The sequence below is a fragment of the Cinclus cinclus genome, chromosome 3, assembly GCF_963662255.1.
Source record: "Cinclus cinclus chromosome 3, bCinCin1.1, whole genome shotgun sequence".
NCBI lineage: Eukaryota > Metazoa > Chordata > Aves > Passeriformes > Cinclidae > Cinclus > Cinclus cinclus.
Window position 1 is genome coordinate 98,619,211 of NC_085048.1, and position 21,735 is coordinate 98,640,945.

Genomic DNA, 21,735 nt, shown 5'->3' on the forward strand with positions numbered 1-21,735 from the left:
TGGCGTTATTCTGATAAAACTGCAAAACATGGCAGTACATCTCCACCCTGCCTCTCAGCAAAATGTGATTAGAGTAAGTGATACTACATACCCTCCTGTTTCATGTTTCTCTTTAGATATCTCACTGGTTAGGAACCAAAAGCTTGCCCAGGAATAAAGGTAAAAACAGGGTTTAAATATCAGTATTTCCTGAAGGTAATCTCAGCCACTGAGCACATTTCTAGTACTCACCAGAAACATTGGGTCTCGCAAATAGTGAAGAGTGAATGAGTTGGATCATGAGTTTATCCCAGCATGGTAAAACCCCTGATCTAATCATGACACTAAGATCAAAATGAGAAATTAAAAAAAAAATAAAAAAAAAATCACAGCATAAAATGCAGCATGTTGTGAGAGAGTCTGAAATGGCTTAGTGAGCTAAGAGAATTGCTAATTTATCAGGTAAAATTTCCTTGCCACAGACAGCACAAGTTACTCTCAGTCTCTTTCTAGGATTCAGAAACAAGTAGGGGAAAGAGCAGGGTATGAGTTACACAAACTTTTACATGTACACTATAGTACACCTTGTTGCAGTCTCAAACACCAGACCAAATCCTAGACACTGATTTGAATTTGAGCAATCAAGTCACCTGACAATTCTGTCTGTTTGAACAAACTGCTGCATGTGACCAATATAAACCCATCCCTGCACTTGCATGGCTGACTGAGGTTGAAATTTACCTATTTTCAAACTAATCCTAAAATATCAATAGAAAGCACTTCTCTCTTGATTTGTTCACTTTCTTCAAAATGGAAATTAGAGTAGTTTTGGACTAATTTTGTAGTATTAAGCTTGTCAGGTGAGCAACACAACCACAGATTTCAAATATGAAGGAGTCCAATGGAATGGAAACTTCTTTTTCAAAATCTGAATGGAGCTGCAGCTGTTGGTATGAGATGCTCAGGTTCACAGAGGGTCTGCAGACCCCTACATGTCTCCAAAAGGAAAAGAAAAATCATCCAGTATGTTAACACAGTTAAATAGTTCTTTTATCACATTAGATTTAGATTTCTGGGGTCTTGAAACCATTTATAAGAAATGCTTCTCCGACCCACTCTCTATTTCTAATGGTTTTCCCACAAAGTGCTACCCACTGTCTGATATTCTATTTTATTTTTTTAATATAATTTAAGTGTTTTCAAAATTTTAGTCAACCATAACATTATGGAAGATAAGCAACTAATGACCAATTTTTACAAGATTACAGGGCTTAAGCCTTAGAGACAGTATACAATATCATGCAGTACGTAATTTTATCTGTGAGACACCCATTTTCTATCATTAAACTACACTACATAAAAGTAAAAAGTACAGTACTGTAAGCACAGTTATTTTGGCAAACAAAAAACTCAAGGATTTTTAAGGTGCAAAATAATTTGCAAAATCATATGCCATAAGGCTCTAACCATGCTAGAACAATAAAACCAAAGTCATGTAGAATATAGTTTTAGTTAAGGAGTGGTAGTTGTAGGATATCTGAATGCATACAGGCACCAGCTTCCTAATGATTAGCACAGTTTCATTGACAGGCTCAGCTGCAGAATCACAAAGCAAACATAAATTGCAGCAAATTAGCAGAATATTTTTTCCTTTCAAGAAAAAAAGTTTAATGGATGTTTTGCCTGAGGAGCTGATTTCAATGGCTTCTCAGCAGACAAGGCTGTGCTGCCAGGAACTACAGGAGCGTAGAGTAAATTTAATAATGGCCCTATGCCACAGCATGTTTTATACAGCTACACAGCAGATCCCCAGTTAGGCACAGGCTCTGCACATTCAGCACAGGAAACTGAGCATTTCAGAACCATGAGGGCCTGGCTCTCATTAGGCAGAGATAGAACTTGTGGCTGTCTACAAAGATAAGCTGACTCTTGGAAATACATCTTGCTTCCAATGAATTTAACACAGTTTTATAAAAAAATTCCATCACGGTGGAATTTTACCCCTAAACAAAGTTACTGAAAGATGCCAAAAGGAAAAGGAGATTTGGAAATATTTAAGAAAAGATAAAAAATGAAGAAAATGCAGTATCAGGAGGACTTTTCACTGCATCCAATTGCTCACCAAATTAATCTCTTCCAATTTAAACACACAAAATGGAACATAAACTTCATGTTGCAAAGACATGAATTAAAAAAAAAAAAAAAAAATCCATGCCAGGACTATTGGTATCACAGCATGCCATTTGAATTACAATTGGCTATAATTGCCAGTCTCCATTTCAGAACATTTCAATTTACTCATGGCAAACTGACACTCAGGTAGAAAAAATTATTTCCTACTTTTAAAATCAGCAAAAAAATTGCTTCCAATATGATATTTGCAATTTACTAACCCCAGCATAAACACAGGGCAAATGCCAGGACTGAAAGGAGTTTTCAGAGGTGATGCTTAATCATGATAGCCACAATATCATTGCTTGCTTATTTAGCTGTCTGCAGAACTGATACATATGTTCTCATAAATAAATTCATTGATCTCTCTCTCAAACATTAATATAAACAGACATCATGCTACCTACAGAAACATATCCATTTGGGATGCTCTAAAACCTTCTGGGAAAAAGTGCACATAAAAATAGGCATTGAAGATGAATAAGTATTTTGTTATTATCAGCATTTTCAAGTGTATCTATCACTGATGGATGCAAACTTCAAATATCATTATATATTTGATGCTTTTCTCAAAAAGCGATGAATTATTGCTCCTAGTTTGGAGTGGACAAAAGTGTTCATTGTTATGTTAATGCTTACATATCCTCTACATGTCTGACAGATTTTCCTTTAAAAGTTACACTCTTCAATCTGCTGGGTAGCAGAAAGCACTTTCTGTATATAACACTACAATAGATTGGAAGAACAGTTTATTTATTTATGTCCCACTCACATCCTACAGGAATGAGTCCCAGACTCATCCTGCCTATGCAGGCAGAAGAGCCATTCTGAGAATCCTGAGAATCCCAGGAATGACCCAGGTTAGCAAAGTCAGAGCCAGAAGAAAACCTTAAATCTCCTTTTTGAGTCCACACTGTCCTTGCACCGTTCTGCTGTCCTGGAGGCCAGGGGCAGAGGGGGCATTTCCTGTTCTGACAGTGCTATTGCATTCTATCTTCTTAAGGTAATTACTCTGGCTTTCTTGAGATATACTGGATTTTGACTTAAGGCCTTTTTATGCCACTCCAAAAGGAAAAAATAATAAAGGTTTTAAAGTGCTTGAAAACAGCCTCAAGTCCAGTCATAAATAACTACAGAATTACAACCTAAATGTGTACTAAGCTGAGGGAAGAGATAAATCATATTATACCTAAATGGAATAAATATACTAATAAATAGAAGTTTTGGGGCACAGATGGCAGTAGAAATAAATGTCATTGCAAATATTTTCCTTTTAAAAACTGATTTAAAGTGAATATAAATGGTGACACAATCATGTTTTAAGGTCAAGTGTAGGATAAATAATTTACATATATTAAATAGCTAATTCTTGTGAAAAAGAAAAATATAAAAAAAAAATAAAAAAAGAAAAAAAAAAAGAAAAAGAAGAGAAAAGAGGCAGCCTGGACAGGATGATTTATTCATGATCATTAGACATTTTTGCAGTTCTGTGTGGCAGAGTGGTATATGAAACCTAATTATTATTTTTTGTTACTGTCTTCAAAAGTTAAAACATATATATTTAACTTTAAGAATTGTATTACTACAGTGAGATTTAGGATTTAGGATATTGAAAGTGCAGGCAACATGCAGTGACTTCTACAACCACACTGGACTGGATTACCATGGCTCTCCTTTGTCCCTTGGCAACACATGACCAAGATAAAATTAAGGGATCTCTGCCACCTGCCAGGTTGAGGAATCACACCACATGCTCCCACGGAATAATAGAGAATGTTAGGATTAAAAGGCTAATGAAAGTAAAATCCTAAAGGTCTTCAGGGACCTCTAGGCTGTGTGTTATTCCTTATATCAATCTGACTTGCCCAGAGATGAAGACTCTTCCCAGTCAAACAAGTCAATCTAATGTAATGCCTGAATTTTCACACAACTGAACATGTGCAATGTGCAACTCCTATTAAACCTCACCTTTGGATTTATAGCTTTCCATCTTGAAGCAGTAAAAAGAGAATAGACAGATTGCTCACAATGTCAACAACAACAGAAACTCAGCTAAGAATTTCATATTAAGAAGACATCTTAAGTCAGAAGTCAGAAAAATATTTCCAAAATGTTGTTACTGGGCCATGCTTAAATTCTCCCCCTCCCTTTTTTACTAAGAAGAAAAAGCCCAAAATAAAAACTATATTCTAATAGAGGGATAAGAAAAGGATTTATTCAGAATCACTTAGCAGTGATTTGAAGTAATATTTTTTATTATCTCTGAGACTATATTAATCTAGACGGTTTTGTCTTCATAAGAGACCAGTTTGCTAATTCTGCACATGTTCACTTTTTTACTGCCATAAACATACATATTAGATATAATTTCAGAATATACTCATTAGGGAAAAGTATTTACCAATGTATAGGTGTAAAAAAGTCCATATTTCAGTTTAAATAAACCTAAATATGAACAAAAGCTTGTGTAGAGTTATCCTATGAAGTTTCTTCCCCACACTTTCATTTTTCTTAAAAATCGCAAGACTTTATGCCCTTAAATGCCTAATACTTAAAAGCACTTAAAACTTTGCTTTAAACTACCCAATTTTGCCCAAAATTTATCACCTAAGGCAGTACGAAAAACCTGACAATACATATATGCAAGCATATGATTCCTTACAGTCTTCCACATTCTTACTCCATCTTGCTTAAGCCTTCCAGTTTTAAAAGCTGTTTAACACACAATTCCACCAATATTTACACACCAATAACTTAGTATGCCACAAGCTGTTCCCAGCATTCCCTCTCCATACTAATTACTTCTAGCATATCAAGCTGAAGATGTAGCTCCCCAAGATCTTGGATGCAGAGCTGGCTTTAGAAGTTTATGAGTCTGAAATTTTCTCCAAACTGATCCCCCCACAGCACAGTTGTGCTGGTGAGACTATATTACACAATGTGACTTAAAAATATCTTTGCCATCCCATGCCCACCAACACCCTCATTTTGGAAGTTATATGGGACAAAAAGTTTACAGAAACTGGGGAAAAAAAAAAAGAATAAAAAAGGAACAGAATTCCTACTCTTAGAGAGCTTCTACGTAGGGTTACATTATAAGTGTATTAGGGGAATTTAAAGTTTCTACTTAAGTTGATGTTCCTGATCTAAATGTAAAGACCCTTCAGTTTAGACTTTCAAAACTGACATTTTCCAAAGTATTTAAATTCAACACTATTTTTAAAACACAACCTTAATCCTGACTCCATTCTTTCTAGAAAATTGGGCTGAGAAACAAGCTGAAGCAATTTCTTATACAGCTTTTTTATTTTCTGATCAACTAGTTAAAAAATAAATAAATTATGCAGTGCAGAAACACTTAAACATCTTAGAAAACCTTAGAAACATCTTTTCTACATATCTGAAACTACAATACACTGCATTTTTGTTATAGGTTTGTGAATCAGCTTTTCCCTGCTGTCTGGTGTAGAGTATCATACAGAGGAAAAGGTTAATCTTTACAGAAAATATCATCTCTTGGTCCTGTGCATTTGTTGGAGTCACACAAGATTTCTTTGAAGTTGTCTGTCATCCCAGTAAAGGTGCTTTAAGTAGTTCAAATTAAATATCACTAGTATTAAAGGTTGATAGCAAGTAGAGGCAAGACAAAGAAAAGCTTTGGGGTAGAATTTCAGGGGGAAATGGGATTATGTTTGCTCTGTAACATGCCCTCCAAATTATGATTTTAAAAGCTGTTCAGGCCTCAGTTGCAGAAGAATTCAATCTACTCAGTTCTGAAAGTATCTGAACTTTATCTGACACCCAGCAAATTTGGCAACATTTTTCATTTATTCCTGGTAGTGCTTTCAATTACAGAGATACTATCATTTTGAATATTTCCTCCTATGAAGACATCCCCCCAGGGTTTACAAAAGGAAACCTATTAAAATGTGTCCCCATCCTTTTAGCGGGGAAAAAGGACAAGACTGACTAAACCAGGAAGGACTGGATCTCAGCACTAAAGCAAAATGTAGCTGAGGAGCCACATTTGCTACTGGAACAAAGGAAAATTAATGGCCACAATCAACCTAAGGCCAAGATAACATGTTTTGGTGATCCAGAAGATGGAATAAAGAGGGTGGAAAAAGGATAGTATAAAGAATTTCAAGTAATTTCAAAGCTTCTGGGTTTAGTTTCAAGACTGGGTTTAATATTTAAAGGAGAGGGAAAATGCCATGACCCTCTACATGACTTTGGATTTCAACATATTAGAATCAAGTAATTCAGCTGGCAATCTGAGACTCAAATTGTAACTGCATTTCAGTTTGCTGCTAGAAAGCATCTGTCCTGTCTAAATATCAGACCACTGACCTGATTAGAAGTTTTCTTAAGGTTCACACTATTTAAAAGGGAGAGAATTTTGAAACATCAAAACATTGTGTAGTGATGACTCCCTTATTTGGTAAAGCAGACTCCAAGTTTGAGATGATTTGAAAATGGTATCTGTAAATATTAATGCACTTTGACATTGAATATTGCATATCATACATTTTAAGTGTCTTTTAGTGTGTGGATGTTTACAGTGAAATGATGTGCTTCTGAATATGTCTGTTTTCAATTCAAAGTGTGGCTTCATTAAGGAGAGTGATAACATAAAGCTTAGCAGTATGATCATTCCTTGAGAATTACCACAAAATTTACATGCATCCTTAACACAAATTTTTAATTGGGTTTGTGAGCACCAAACAGCTTCACAAGCTTTAGCTGTTCTTCACCCTCTTTTTCTTTAGGTCCAACATTTCAGTACCCAGCCTGGGTATTGACTGCTTTTAATACAGAGTGTTTTTCCCCAGGCTGGGACTTCATTTTGCAGTTGCCCTCATCAAACAACCAGACACTAAAACCCTCATAAGACTCCTTCAGTCCTAGGAGCATTGCTTCCATTAGTATTTTTTTCATACTGTTACTACTGACTCTGTTGCCCTCTTTCATAATATCCTAGAATACCTAATCGCAAAATGGCTACGAAGAATTCCAAACACAAAATCTGTACACAAGATTAATAAGCCTCAGTTAAAATGAAATATTGAAGGATCTTAAACATTGCAGGTAACATTGTGAAAATAAGCACCCTTATAGATGTATATGTTAAGAAAAATATGGACATTTCATTTAGATTAGCTGCTGTTCAAGTGGAGTGGCAGGCTTAAAGTGGCCAAAAGAGGTGCAACGTCCATTCTACAGCATGGGACCAAAATCATGAAAGCTGCAAAATATCTGTATAATGCATCCTTCCTTGTGCCTTTAATTTGGACTCTGGAACACCTCAAATTACCTAGATCAGATTCAGGGCATTTTCTTTATTCTGCTTTTAATAGAAAGTTTTTCTTTGCCTTAATCTTCTGTAGGATCTGGCAGAAACGAACACACAGAAAACTCTGTCACAAGACTGACAAAATCTCATTTCGCAATGAGCACAGGAATGCCTCATACGTGTGGAGTTACTTAGAATCTAACCCACCTATGCAGCTGTCAAGCCAGAGCACATGCTGAGGAAGAACAGGTTGCCTTAGCAACCCCAGTCCTGTTGTAGAGAAAAATGGAATAATTTTATCTTTCTGAAGCACCATTGTGCCATTGTGCTTAAATACCTTACACATTACATAGACATACATTATCAAACTCTCCATACACACTTGGAGTTGTTTTCATGCTATGGGTTATAGAAGACTGTGCTTGGGAAAGGTTTTCATTTTCTTTCTTACCATCTGTGACCCTTGCAGCTGTCATCTATTGAAGAACATAGCGCTTACTCATTGCCTTTTTTGGGGGGATTTGTTGGAAATGAAGGACTGACATCATTGCAGAGTTGAAACTTCCAGCTGTGCTGTGTATAATGATTTCTCTAGTTCAGAAAACATCCAGGTACATAAAATTGATTTTAACATATGATATTGTTGGGATGTTCTGAGAAATCTGTGCAAAGGAATAATGATTGCACTCGACCAGTATGCTTATAATTGTGAATAGCTTTTGACTACAAAAATTTCAGGTCTGAACTGTACATAATATGCCATTAAATTGTAATAATTGAAAGTTCTAGAGAAAGGAATCTAATGATACCCAACAGAATAATTTTAGATCCATGAGAATATATTTAATTAACCCTTAATCATTTTCACCTTTATGACACTGGAAACACTTCTAGATTTGATTTACAAAATTATTATGCCATTAATAAGAGAAAGATATTATTGACATACCAAAATCCAATTTAATTACTCCCTTGATTCCTCCAGAGGCAGAGAGAAGCTTGCAATTTTCTGACACTATGATCCATTTTTAATATTGTGAAATAAAAAAATATCACAGGGTAGACCAGAAATGTTGCACAATTGCTTCTGTCTGAGCTACAAGTACAACTATACCAATGTATTTTGGCTACTTTGAAAGTTCTTTTTTGGCTTTTTCTGTATGAAGTATCTCACTTAATACTTTACTTGCTATTCTTTGCTAGAAATATTCTTGTATAAAAGAGCTTCTACAGTGACTATCAAAAAATGATTATTTTCATTTTTAAAGGCATAGCTTGAAATGTATTTAAGAAAATGGAAATTCCTGAACCATTTTAGGAATGTACAGCTCATCTAACTGACCACTCCAGAATTTGTACAAAAACAAGAAAAAATTCTTAAAGTTGTTTTCAAACTGTCAAGAAAACCATACCAGTTCACTTACATAACTAATAGACTGATATATCTTAGCAAAAAGCTAAAATTTACATACTTCCAAATTTACATACTGCAAGACCCACATGAAAGAGTGGAGAAAAAACCTAACAGAGTTGGCACAATAAAGTCTTGAAAAAATGTTGTAATCTATGCATTAAGCTCTATAGTTCTTCCTGAAGCACCATGTGCTGCCATATAATATCATAGGGGCATGTTCGAGGGGAAATCTGTCCTGATTAGGTTTCTAATAAAAACAACAACAAAAAAGTAATCTTAGTTGATAGCCAAAAGGTAACACTTTCTTTGCACTTTTTGCAACTTTTCTCATTCTCCTAAACACCTCAACTCCTCTTCATTTCAGAGACATGTGTAAAGTCCTACTTCCTTTGAATTTTATACAAATTAGGCCACTGGTATTTCTCATCAGACATTCCAGATCTTCATTGTAGTGAGATATCAGAAAATATAAGCTGAGCAAATTGAGATTTCTTTAATTATTTCATTTCACCATCTTGCCCTGCACTGTAATTTTGTGCACAGCTGTCTTTATTTCTCATGTGTAAAGTGAGTCTCAGTGGCAAAATAATTATATGAAGTCTTTAGACTGGTATGCTATCAGGGACAGATATTTTTTATTCTCAGCTACTGGAGATGAAAATCAAATGTGTTTTAAAGTACACTTGAGGAATTTCCTATCCGTTTTCTTAATAGCAGGTTACATGTTTATTGGTAGCTAGCAACTACAAAGTCTTAGCCAGGAATTTGTAATACTATTTTGGAAAGTACTAATGAGAGAGGATATTATGGTTAGTTCAGCTTTTGGCCACTGGATTAATTAAGCTCCTTTATTTTGTATATATCCTGCTCACAAAAGTAGCATTAACATAGATCTTGCATTCTATATGTCAAAAGATACAAAAGATGCACTATCCGTAACAGTTAAATAAATTAATAAATTAAAAGGAAATCTATGCAATAAAATTATTTAAATGCCTCCTTTGTGTCATAGTGGACTGATAACATAAGGTAAATATCACCCTGGTTTGTAATCCAGGAGAAGGAAGACATTGTGAGAGGCAAATGACCACCAAATTTTTAACACCATACAAGAGTTCAGAAGACTAAACATTCAGTGGCAAATACAAGAGAAAATAATAAATACTCTCTTTTTTTATACACTATAAATATAGTGCTCAATTTTTTTCAAATGTGAATGCACACACTGAAAACATTAAACAGTGCAAGCCTCAGGATATCCACATCCATGCTTGTGAGCAATAGTGAACTACCTGCCCTGCATCTGGGCTATTCCATACTCACTGATTAAATGGTCCCAAAGTATGACTCCTGTCTCATTTAGTGTGAGAATCTGCTTGTTTTGATCTGAGCTCTGCAGTGAAGGTGGCTGGTGTTTATAAGGCCACTCATTTAATGCTGAATGCTGACCCAATACTTAGAAGTTTTGTGGTTCAAATTGTACCTCAGTATTCGTTAATGCACTCTCCAAACACCACAGTGAAGAGAAAATTCGGTTCCTTCTCAAATTTTTATCATGTCAAATACTCTAATATTGAAATCTCTCATAAATTTTAACTAATGTATTTTTAGAGTGTCTTGTTTCTAATATCCTCAGCAGCAGTCAGAAATATCCACTGTCCGGTGTGTTCAGTATGAAATATTAGGATTGGTGTTTCTGGAAACATACATGTTTCAGCCCCCAGTGTAGAAAGGGGATTATGAAAGGCACACTTGGAGTTTAATCTGGAAAAGGCACATAAAGTCTTAGCTTAAAGGTATAACTTTAATAAGAACAAATGACAAAAAAATCAAACATGTTTTATATGAAGCCATGTTTGTAATACTGACACAGCTCTCCATTTAAATTTGGGCTTTTAATTATTTTCTTGATAAAAATAAAGTAAAAGAACGTTTTAAAAAGAGATTTATACTCACAGTGGTTGAGAATGTTGAATTCCTAGCCAGGAGAGACTGCATGGTGAAGCACTAACCCTTCAGAACTGGATTTTCATGCAAGTGTTGACACAGTGTGAGTTGTCATGAGTACAACACCAATACATTATTCCTTTAAGGTAACAGACAGTGTTGAAGCTGCCCTGTAATTTGGCACAGAACACTTCTATACTAATGCAATGTGACAATGACAATGTTATTATGACTGCTATTTTCCATGCCATAATAGCAGTATTTGTTTCCAACATGCCATTACACTCACTAATATGGCTATACTTAAAGACTGCCCAAGTAAAAACCAGTGCAAACTTAGAGAAAGGAGATGATGTCTGCTGTGCCAGAGTAATTTTCAATCCTATTCTTATTAAAAGAAAAAAAGAAAAAAGAAAAAAGAAAAAAGAAAAAAGAAAAAAGAAAAAAGAAAAAAAGAAAAAAAAAAAATAAATAAAAAATAAAAGAAAAAATAAAAAAGAAAAAAAGAAAAAAAATTAGCTCCCTGGAAGGATACCGTTCTCTACATAACCTGCTGTTAGATATGGCTGCTATGTTCGTGATATATTTTCTCATTGGACATGCATCCATTTGTAAGAACAGCCATTAACCACCCTTTTAGTACAGCCTCTTTGTGATACCATAAGAAATGCAGGAAAAACCACTACTGCAAGCTTTACACCAATCAGTGTAACACGTCTGCCTATCACATCTAAAGAGCACTGGTGCCCTGAATCTGTAAGTGTAATATCAAATCACAGGAAAAAGAATGACAAACTAGATAGCATCTTGGGGTCTAAACTTGTCCTGCTGTGCTCATCTTCCAGCAGACAGGACACTGCAGCACACTGAAAGCTCCCACCTCTGCAACCATGAAGGCTTAGGGTCTACATGCACTTCATACTCACTGGATTACTGAGATTTGCAGCTTTTCTAGTTGCTGTTCCTGACTGCACTTTTACAAGTATAGCCATACACTTAGCTGACCCAGTTCTTTTTCCATAGGGGTGCATTCCCTAAATTTCTCCTCCTTCCCTAGCAGACACACAGAAGACACTGTTGGACCAGGAAAGAAAGCAATCTGCCTCACCTGGTGCTTATTATGACAGAACTTTACAAAAACAAAACAAAAACAAAACAAAAAACCCAAACAAACAAACAAAAACAAAAAAACCCACCACAAACAAAAAAAATCTTCATTTTTATTTCCACATTTTCACCTTCAATAGTACACTGAACAGCACATGAGTAATAATTAGCTGTTTTCACAAAAAAATAAAGAAACATCTTGCACAGTATAATAGTGGAATGTACGATAACACTTTCTGAGAAACCATTTCTTTCAATATTTCCTCCACAATTTCTGTTTTGGAAATTTAGGACAAGAATGACACGTCAAATGTTTGCACTGTAAAGCCAGGAAATGATGCATGTCAGATCTTTGTGCTCTAGGGTTACTATGGGAAATGCATTGATAGTATCAGCTCAAATGCAGCAAGGTAATTTGTGCACATTTATGCAAATTGCAGATGATATGAAACTGGGAGGAGAGTTTGATCGACCAGATGCATGTGCTGCTGTTCAGAGGGATGATGACAACCCGGAGAAGTGCACTGACAAGAACCTCCTAAAAAATGCCAAATCCTGCACCTCAGCAGGTACAAACCCTCACATCAGGACAAGCTGGGGCCTGACCAGCTGGAAAGCAGCTTGGCAGAGAGGTCTCTGGGCATCCTGATAGTCAGCAAGTTGTACATGTGTATGTGAGATAAAGACAAATTTTTCTCAGTGGTGCCCAGTGACAGAGCAAGAGGCAATAGACACAAACAGAAATATATGAAATATCATTTAAACTCTAGGTAAATATTTGTACTGTGAGGGTGAATGAGCACTGTGACAGGTTTCCCAGAGTGGTTATGGAGCCTTCATTTTTGGATGACACAGACAACCTGTGCAATCTGACTCTGCTCTGAACAGAGGGTTTATACAGGTCCCCTCTCACCTTGGCACCTTTATCACTGAAATTTCTGCTTAGATATGACCCCTAAGAACTCGTGGAACCAATCAAAGGTGAAGTGTGATAGGTTAAATCCTGGCTGAGAGTGAAACACCCACCCATCTGAACACACACTCCCTCTTCTCTGACTGTTGTTTTCTTCCCTCCTCCTTTACCTGTCCTGCATTTTCACAAGAATGGCACACTTTCTAAGAGTGTTTTCATAGAGAAACCATCAACTTGGTTGAGGGACTAAATACTTCTAACTCTTTCTCTTATTACCACTGACACTTATTTTTAAATGGTCAATTTTTGGAGTTTGAGACTATAAAAATCTCTGTCTATGAGCTTTTGACGTCTTAAGTATTCCGTTTTATATAAAACAGTATATTCACATGTAAAGTGAGCCAAGGGCCTGCCTGAGTAGCAACACTGGGTTAAATTTGAGCTTCTGTCAACCAGTGTCGCTCCACGCACAATCTGCAATGGAAACATGCTCAAGAAGGTGCCTACATCCTTCCTGAAGGGGATGCATTTTCAGCAACAAGCACGTGTTATTCCAAGCAGGTGCTGTTGCTGGAAGGTTTCCTCACATGAAGGAAATTTGTCTTATTTCAGTGCCACGAAGTTTAGTCTGTGGCGTGCAACCTGTGCCACCTTTCAAAAGCTGTAGTAACATTTCATCATTTGTCTTCCCATTATGCTCTTCCCAAACACAGCAGAGAGCAAGCTCGGAGCATGCAGATGACACTGACAACATAATTTTTCCTCCTTTCCTTCACATTTACCATTATGAAAATTCTCTCTTGTTAGATGGGCTTTGCAGGTTTCTTTGGCAGCTGAACTAATCTAAACAGCCAAGATAAAGCAGAAACCTAATGTATTATATTTGCTAGACTCCACATTCTATTACAAAACATCTGTACTGAGGAAAAATTCACATTTCATGCATGTGATAAAAAAAATAAAAAATGTTCTTATGAGTATAAAATAAGTGTTTTTAGCAATCAACTTCTAAAAGTGCTCCTTTACCATCATCAGAAATGGCATAATGTGAAATATCTCAATTGTGTGCAATGTAGTCCATAATGTTACCATATAAATGATCATTCACAGGTAAATATCTTTCTTAAATAAGCTCATCAATTTGCCAAATCTATGCATTAGCTATCACTTGAAGAAATAATTCATAGAATATTCCAGGTCCAAACAACAATTATTACTAAAAGTTATAAACTGAGTTTTTCCTTTGTTAGGTGTTTTATCTGCAACTTTCTATTCATAGGTTTTAGTTACTTCTGAAACAACTCAAAAGATAACAAAACAGAAATAAAATGTAAAAGCAAAACAGAAACATTTTTCTCTTGTAGTAGGAAGGGGGGATAAAACTTTGAACATATATGTTTAGCAATATGATAAATCATGTACATTGCTGGGAAATGCAAACTCATATACATAAAGTCAACCCAAGCCTCTGCTCAAATCATTGAAAGCTTTTCAATACCACATTTCATTTCTACCATGAGAGCAACTGCAGAGAAACAGGAGTCCTTTCATCCTTTCCCTAGTTTTCAAATTATGGAACTTTCATGGGAATAAATTATTAGATTTTGCATACAGTTAATTTCCTAGCCTTGTGAAAAATGAGATTTGAGTAAAAAATGTTTTCAAATTATAAATAATCTGCTTGTTTTGGGTTTGTCCACTGTGGCATGCCTTGCTGTAGAGTGGAGAAGCAGAACAAGACTGAAAAATCCATACTTGACTAGGCTTTATAGCCTACACTATACAGCACTCCGTATCATCAGTCATTTTTTTCAGATAAATGTATACAAATAGAAATAAAAATGCTTTAAAGAAATTTCATCTTCATATACCCATGTAAATATGTGCAGCATTTGGATATTACAAATGTGATAAATTAAACCCAAAAGTCAGCAGCTTACTTTCATTTACCATGAAACATTATGGAACTTCCATTATTATTCCACCATCACTCCTGCATAATTTAGATCAATAAGGTTAGATTGGAATAAAACTACATTATGAAACTGGTGAATCAGGACCCTTATTTTTGACACATTAAAGCTTTTCCTGGAAGACCAGATGGTTGCTGTGTGTTATTCAGATGAAATCTAAATGAACTAAAATACTCAGCATGCTTTTATTATTGGCATGTTTAGTGTGTCACCTAAAGAAATCCACAAAGGGAGATAATAAGCCTTCTCAACTGTTTCACAGTAATTATAGCCCTTGTGATAGTGCTACATTAAGATAACAAAATGTAAAATGCATTTTCAATCTGAAAAAAAAAAAGTCCACTTGTAATATTTATGCAGGAAAGGGACTGCATCAAACAGGTGTGCTGGTTGTACCTTGAAGGCACCTGAGGGGAGGGCACACTGGGAAGTTTTTTCCCCATGAGAACTTCCTCTGTGGATTGATGGGACCAATTGGAGGCTGGTTTAGTTGTTGACAGCCTGAGAAACCAATTGGAAAAGTCGGTTCGCTCCGTGAATCACATTTGAAGCAAGTAAAGGCCAGGAAAGCTCTCTTGCATTTCCAGCCTTTCACAAGGTAACACCGACCTGGCCCGGGCCCGCTTCCAATGCGGCCCAGGCGGGGCCGGGCTCCGGAGGCTGCCGGGCCCCGTCTTGAACCAGGGGCTCCAGCGGCCAAGGGGAGCAGAGCCCATTGCTGGGATCCTCGCCCTTTTCCTGGCATGGCCCTGCCCTGCCCCGGCTCGGAGCAGCCCTGGGGTGGCCGAGCCCGCCCGGCCGCCCTCACGGGCTGGGGGGAGGCAGCCGGGCCCGGTTCGGGAGAGCCCCCAGGGCTTTGTGTGCTGGGCAGGGCAGAGGGAGAACCCCCGGGCTGGGGCTGGAGCTGGGGGCGGGCAGCGCCGGGGGAAAGCCATGGACACACGGCCTTGGCACCCATTTCTCCTCTGCGTGGACTCTGCGGTTCTCGTCCTGCCCCTCCAGCGTGGCCTGGGCACCCTGAGATCCTGACACAGCTCCGGCATGGCCTGGCACAGCCCCTGCAACTCCTGTGGGAGATTTTAATTTTTCCAATGCTCAGATAAGACTGACAGACTTTCCATCCTTCCTTGGGTGAGAGGAAGAAGAACAGAAAGGATACACCAAAGTCAATGAAGCAGAAGCTAAGTTTCTAGATGGAAGGAGAATGAGGAGATGCCATGAAGGATGGCTGAAAAATCTTTTTTTTAAGTTATAGGGGTGGATTGTACTACACTAAAAAATTCCTTTAAACCATGGGGAAAGGCATGGGGGGAGGGGGATTGGGTGAAGTGTGTGGAAGATCCTTTGCCCCGAGGGAAAAAGGGGGATCTCTGTTCCTGGGAATGAAGTAGGAACAGAGAGAAGTGAGCTGAACAGAACTTTTGCCTTTGAGTAGCTCATCCTTAAAAGTAACACCCCGTGACTTTAACATGGCCCACAAGCACAGGTCTGGGAAGGCTGAGAAGGAGGGAGGAGTTTCATGATTGCAGGTCCTGGGTGGCTGCTTTTTGTGAAAAAAGTGAAGTCAGGAGAAGACTTTTTTTTTTTTTTCCCTCTCTTAAAAAGATCCCTATAGCTGAAAAGAAGAAACTCCTCTCCCTAAAGTGAACTGAAAAAGATTAAGTAAGGAATTGACTAAGTGTCTCTGTATGTTGTTAAAGTGTGAAAAGGGGAAGGAGAGAGTAGTCTGAAGATCTGTTCTGAATTTATTATTATTTTTCTTTGTGTTATTAATAACGTTTTTCTTTATCCCCTGTTAAGTTTTAAACCTGCTTTGCTTTTACTCCTAATTGTATTTCACAACAAAAGGTAAATATATTAAAATTGGCAAACCCAAACTGTATCATTTTTGGTGCATTGGCCAGGAAACAAAAAACTAAACCAAGACAACAGGTAGCCATCTGTATATTAGATTTGGAATCAAGTATAACAAAACCAGGTTCTGCCTGTGTTTGATACTGCACATTGTCCAAAATTTATAAAGCATACTCTTTGTTCTTAGCACAAGCCTTACAGATTTTCACACGGTTTACCAGTCCAGTTAAATATCTAGTGTTAAAACAACATAAAGCTTTAGGCACTTGGCTTCAAATGCTTTCTTGGATGCCTCAGGTGTTCAGAGGGACATTTTTTCATGTACTTACGGTCATTGCATAATGGTCCACTAAAGGAGGTCATGCTACAGTCACAACTGAATCCATCCCACTGCTGTAAGCACACGCCCTGGTTTGCACAGGAATCCTCTTGGCACGTGGTGCTGGGGCCTAATGAGAACACACAAAAAAAGGACTTGCACTTTATCTTCCAAAGAAAGGTACTTCTCAGTGGGTCACATTGAGTAGTTGCCAACATCTCAAATCAAATTAGCAAAGAGTTACCGAGTCAAACGCACATAAACTCTGCTGGTTTTGGAGCAGCATGTAACATTAAAAGGGGAGGTGGGAGTCATTTGCTTTAGTTGTAAGACCAATATGTCAAACACATAAGAATGCACAAAACGGAAGCAGAATTATTCCAGGTACAGTGGGAATGTTAACTGCGTTGTCAGTTATTTGTCGTGTCAGACCATTAACTGGCTAAACGTTGTCTAAAAACTTCATTATTTCTTCCTGTAAATACATTTCAAACAGATGCCACAGGAATCAAAACTCTGGGATAGGAAGGACTGGATAATGAAATAGAAAAATGAAACAAATTTTAAGAAATAATAAGATGAAGCTATGATATTACAGTTATGTTAATCCCACAAATTATTTTAAATTATTTAGGTCTGAAATTCAGAACAGTTTGGGATTCTTTGACTAGAATGTTGACAAGAACTGATTCACATGCTTCAGGGATCCCATGCAGGTTCCTTCTTAAAGGGGAAATGCAGAAAATCAGACTACTAATGAACTGGCATGCCAAAATGTGACATACACATGAAAAAACAAAGCTACACTGTTTCTAGAGAATCATAACTAGACTATTGAAATATAAAGAAATTTCAAAAAGGAATGATCAAAGCACTAAAGCAATCACTATACAAACATATTCAAGACTGAAAGCCTTTATGCAAGCAATGCTGGAAAACGAAGGTTCGTTTAGCCCATTGTTTTAGAGGTGTGAAAGGCAAAATCAGCAATGAAGTAACACACTTTAGTTCTGAAATGTACAGAGCATTTATTGCAAAAATCCAACTGTGCATTGGGGGTTTCAGTCTTGTTTAATACACACAGGGCTATCTACCTTGCAAATCAGCTTTCATCAATGCAACTTTGTCAGCAAAATAAAAAAAAGCAAAATATAGTAAATGTTAGTAAGCAATATTGAAATGGCAGCAAACACAGAAAAAAAACCATTCAGAGTAAAGTGCATGCTGCTGTTAAAGAGAGAAAGAAATGCCATATAATGCAAACAAATTAATGCTAATAGCCATAAATCTTCAGGCAAGCCAAAATAAGAAAGCAGTAATTTGCCAGTATTTTACTTGAAATATAATGGTTAATTGAGCTGATGACATGTAATGGAGGAAAATTAAAAGTTTGCGGTTTTTTTTCTTCCTTGGGTATCTATGAATGCATTAACAGAGTAAATGCATGGCTGAATCCTGACTAGCCCTTTGTCATGTTCAGATACACTGAATTCATGAGTAATTAGCACCATCATCCTCTGTGGTCTGCTTTTTTTCTAAGCCTTTCTCTGTGACTGGTGAATGAAGACTGAAATACAGACCGTGAGCTGCAGTTTACTATGAGCTCTCACACACATTTCACACTAACTTTTGACACTACAAGGAAAAAAAAAATGGTTCCAAAATTTGGATTATAAAATTGTCCCAAATAGTTTTGGTGGAGAAACATCAATATCCATTTGAAATTCTCACTGCCAGTCATTGATGACAGGGCAAAGCTGGTCCAAAGATTACATAAATAAATTAAAAATCATGCCCCAGAGAGAAATCCTTGTAACCCTTCTTTTCCATTAGACCTTCAAATATCTCAGTGAGGGATTTTCTTTTGATTTTCTGGTATTTAAAAAATTAAAAATCCATATCAATGTGATTAAAGTCAGCTCAATGGCCTCTTCCTTTAAATGAGGCACAGCTCAGTCTTTGAAGCAGAGCCTGAGCAGCCACCAAAGTCACTGCGAAGGAGGGCACGGGACTGCATCCCTGTCTTGGTAACATTATTACTTCTTCTATTTTCTCCTGTGAGGATAATAAGAATAAAAAATTAAAAATAGCACTACTGCCTATAGCACCACCACTTCAGCAGGCAGACATTAGATAGTGATTTCCTTTTCTTTGGAGTTCTGAGCTCAGAAATTTAAACATTTGGGCATTACATCACCCTTTCTTGAGCAGAGGATTATAATCACAGAATTTTGTAGCTGACAAGACACAACTTTTTCTCACCAGATTCTGCTACTCGGAAACTTTACAAAGCTGAAGTGAAAATATCTGTAGGTGTTTAAATGTTATATATTCATGGATTTATTTACACTTTAGTTATGCAATGTTGAATTTCCTCATCTTTGCAAAAGTAGAGCAAAAGTCACAAGGACTTGAAAGTACATAAAATGCAGGACCCTGTAGGCACATTAGGAAGTGCATGTGAAAACACATATTTAGAAAAAAATGCAGATACAATCTTGTTAAAGAAGTGAGGTATTTTTCTTTGTATTAAGTTGATTCTTAGCACTCTTGGCTTATCTATATTAGTCATTATTCTAAAATTGCCATCAAGACTAGCTTGCGTGTAAGCATTTCTTTTAGCAAAAGAAGGATTCTTTTTCCCCAAAGAACAGAAGACAACTGTTTAATGGTGGTAAATACTATGGTATTTACCATAACAGGTTCATCTTTTCCTCTATATATATTTATATATTGAAGAACTAAGGTTGTCAGTAAAAAACTGCAGTACACCCTTTTCTAGCACTTTTTATTTTCTTCATATTAATTTTTAAAAAATATTCTAATTTATTCAGTTTTCACTGAAGACTCTTTAATTGACTGAGTTTGTGATCTCCTTTATATTTGTCCTATGTGAGGGATTGCGTGCAGTATATATGACAATAGGCATTATAAACTGACACATAGATGTTTTACAATATATTATAAAAACAAATTTCTTATGTTGCCACCAAGAATCTTCATGTATGTTAATACTGTCATTTTTTTCATATAGTCCAAATAATACACAAATTGCATTTTATATGCACATGTACACAGTGCATTTTTCTTATAACTATATAAAAAACTATGGTTGTATCATACTTTCTTTTAAGTGGGAAAAGAAAGTACAATTGATTTGACTAGAGGAAAACGGTGTTGACACAACCTGGCTTTGGAGTTTGCCATTAACAATTCAAAGAGCTAGTTAGCATATTTATCTTTCTAGCTGTTAGTTTCTATCTGTTCTAGTCATTGAAAATTTGTCAACAAGGTGGATTCAGCCAAATGTAAATTATGTTTCCTGTTCAATGATAGAGATATCTCTCTGCCTGTGGTTGAAGCTTCAAAATGCAAAACTTCCAACTTGCCACAACAGTCCCATGGGTTGTCTTGCTAAAAATGTTTAATGCACTTATGAGCACCAAATTATTGAGAAATAGAAATATTTTAAGTACAAAATCTAACAGGTAAAATTATTTAGAAGTACATTATAGCTTCAGAGTTTGACAGTTTAATAGGAGAGAGAAAAAAACCTTACCCTCCCTCCCCCCAATATGTACCTGAAAGCTGGGCAATTCAATCCCATAAATCTGAAAAACAACAAATCCAAGTGCCTCACTTCTCAGGACAGATTTTCCAGATCCTGATGTCTTAATATATTCCAGCTGTCTTTGGAATTGAGAGTGGTGGTGACTAACACTTCTGAAATTACTTCTGCTGCTGTGTCCTGAACTATTTGGACCTGGTGTCTCAGGGAACTTCCAGGGCTTACACATCCCATTGTGGGGTGAGATTGGTGCAGAACTCTCAACTCTGTAAGGATGGAGACAGTCCTGGATGGACACAGCAGCAGAAGTAGGAGCAGCTTGAGGCACGCAAGGGTTTTCTAGGAGGCACCTAAATTCACAAGTGACCTAGATGGTCTTTTAGGTGGCGGAACACTTTTTTGGATATCTTATTCAATTCTCTGAAAAGAAAAGACTGACAGATGGGTCAGACATGAGGACTTCAACAAGTGAGATGGAAGAGAAAACTTGCAAGGTTAAGCAGAAAGGTTGGAGGGGATATTTTATTCCGTGCTGTTAGACATTTTTTTCTGCAGGCAATTTAAGGAGGCAGATCTCTGGAAGCCAGGCAACACATCTGGTTTGACCAGTTTGTTGTGTCAGGTGATTATGGTGATGGAAAAAACTCACCCTCTACCAAAAAGGATAATAGCTTTATGGCCTTTATTAAATTGTTGGTAACTTTATTGAATCCACCGATAGCTGGTTGTGCCAGCGGCTTAAAAGGTGAACTCACACACCAGGCCTGTGGCAATATTTCTTTGAAGTACAGAAAATTCATTTAGGAAATTACATAATTTCAAAAGAAGCTATGAAATGCTTAATGGAATTGAGGTATACTTTGACTCTCGAAAGGGATGGTGCAGGGCTGGAATTGCTAAAACCATTCAGAAAGCAGAATCTAATTTTCTAAACTCAGTGGCAAACTAATACATATGTTTGTACTCCTGAAAGAAATATGCAAAATTCCCATCTTCTATATCTTATAATTTTCTGTAGCTTTACAGTCTGTTTCTGTGTACTAACAATAGAACTTACATTGCTAACTACAAGTAGCAGATAAAGAACAAAAAAGTTCCACGTGTCCAAATGTATTGTAGGCACAACAAAAGAGGACACAGACTTTATCCACCAGGAAGCTTTTATCTCGTGAAACTTGAGGAACCCCCCAGCTCTC

At 36.8% G+C, this 21,735-nt stretch overlaps 1 protein-coding gene across 18 annotated transcripts in view; it reads right to left on the reverse strand.

The window, feature by feature from the left end:
- NRXN1 (neurexin 1) overlaps positions 1-21,735 on the reverse strand; it is a 672,652-nt gene that overhangs the window by 320,033 nt on the left and 330,884 nt on the right. For 16 of the 18 annotated variants that reach the window (XM_062490543.1, XM_062490542.1, XM_062490540.1 and 13 more), the window contains one exon: positions 16,982-17,101. In XM_062490543.1, the coding sequence (XP_062346527.1) occupies positions 16,982-17,101 (120 nt within the window). Of the gene's footprint in view, positions 1-16,981; positions 17,102-18,065; positions 18,093-21,735 lie in introns of all 18 variants that reach the window. The other 2 variants (XM_062490526.1, XM_062490525.1) reach the window with 1 other exon arrangement.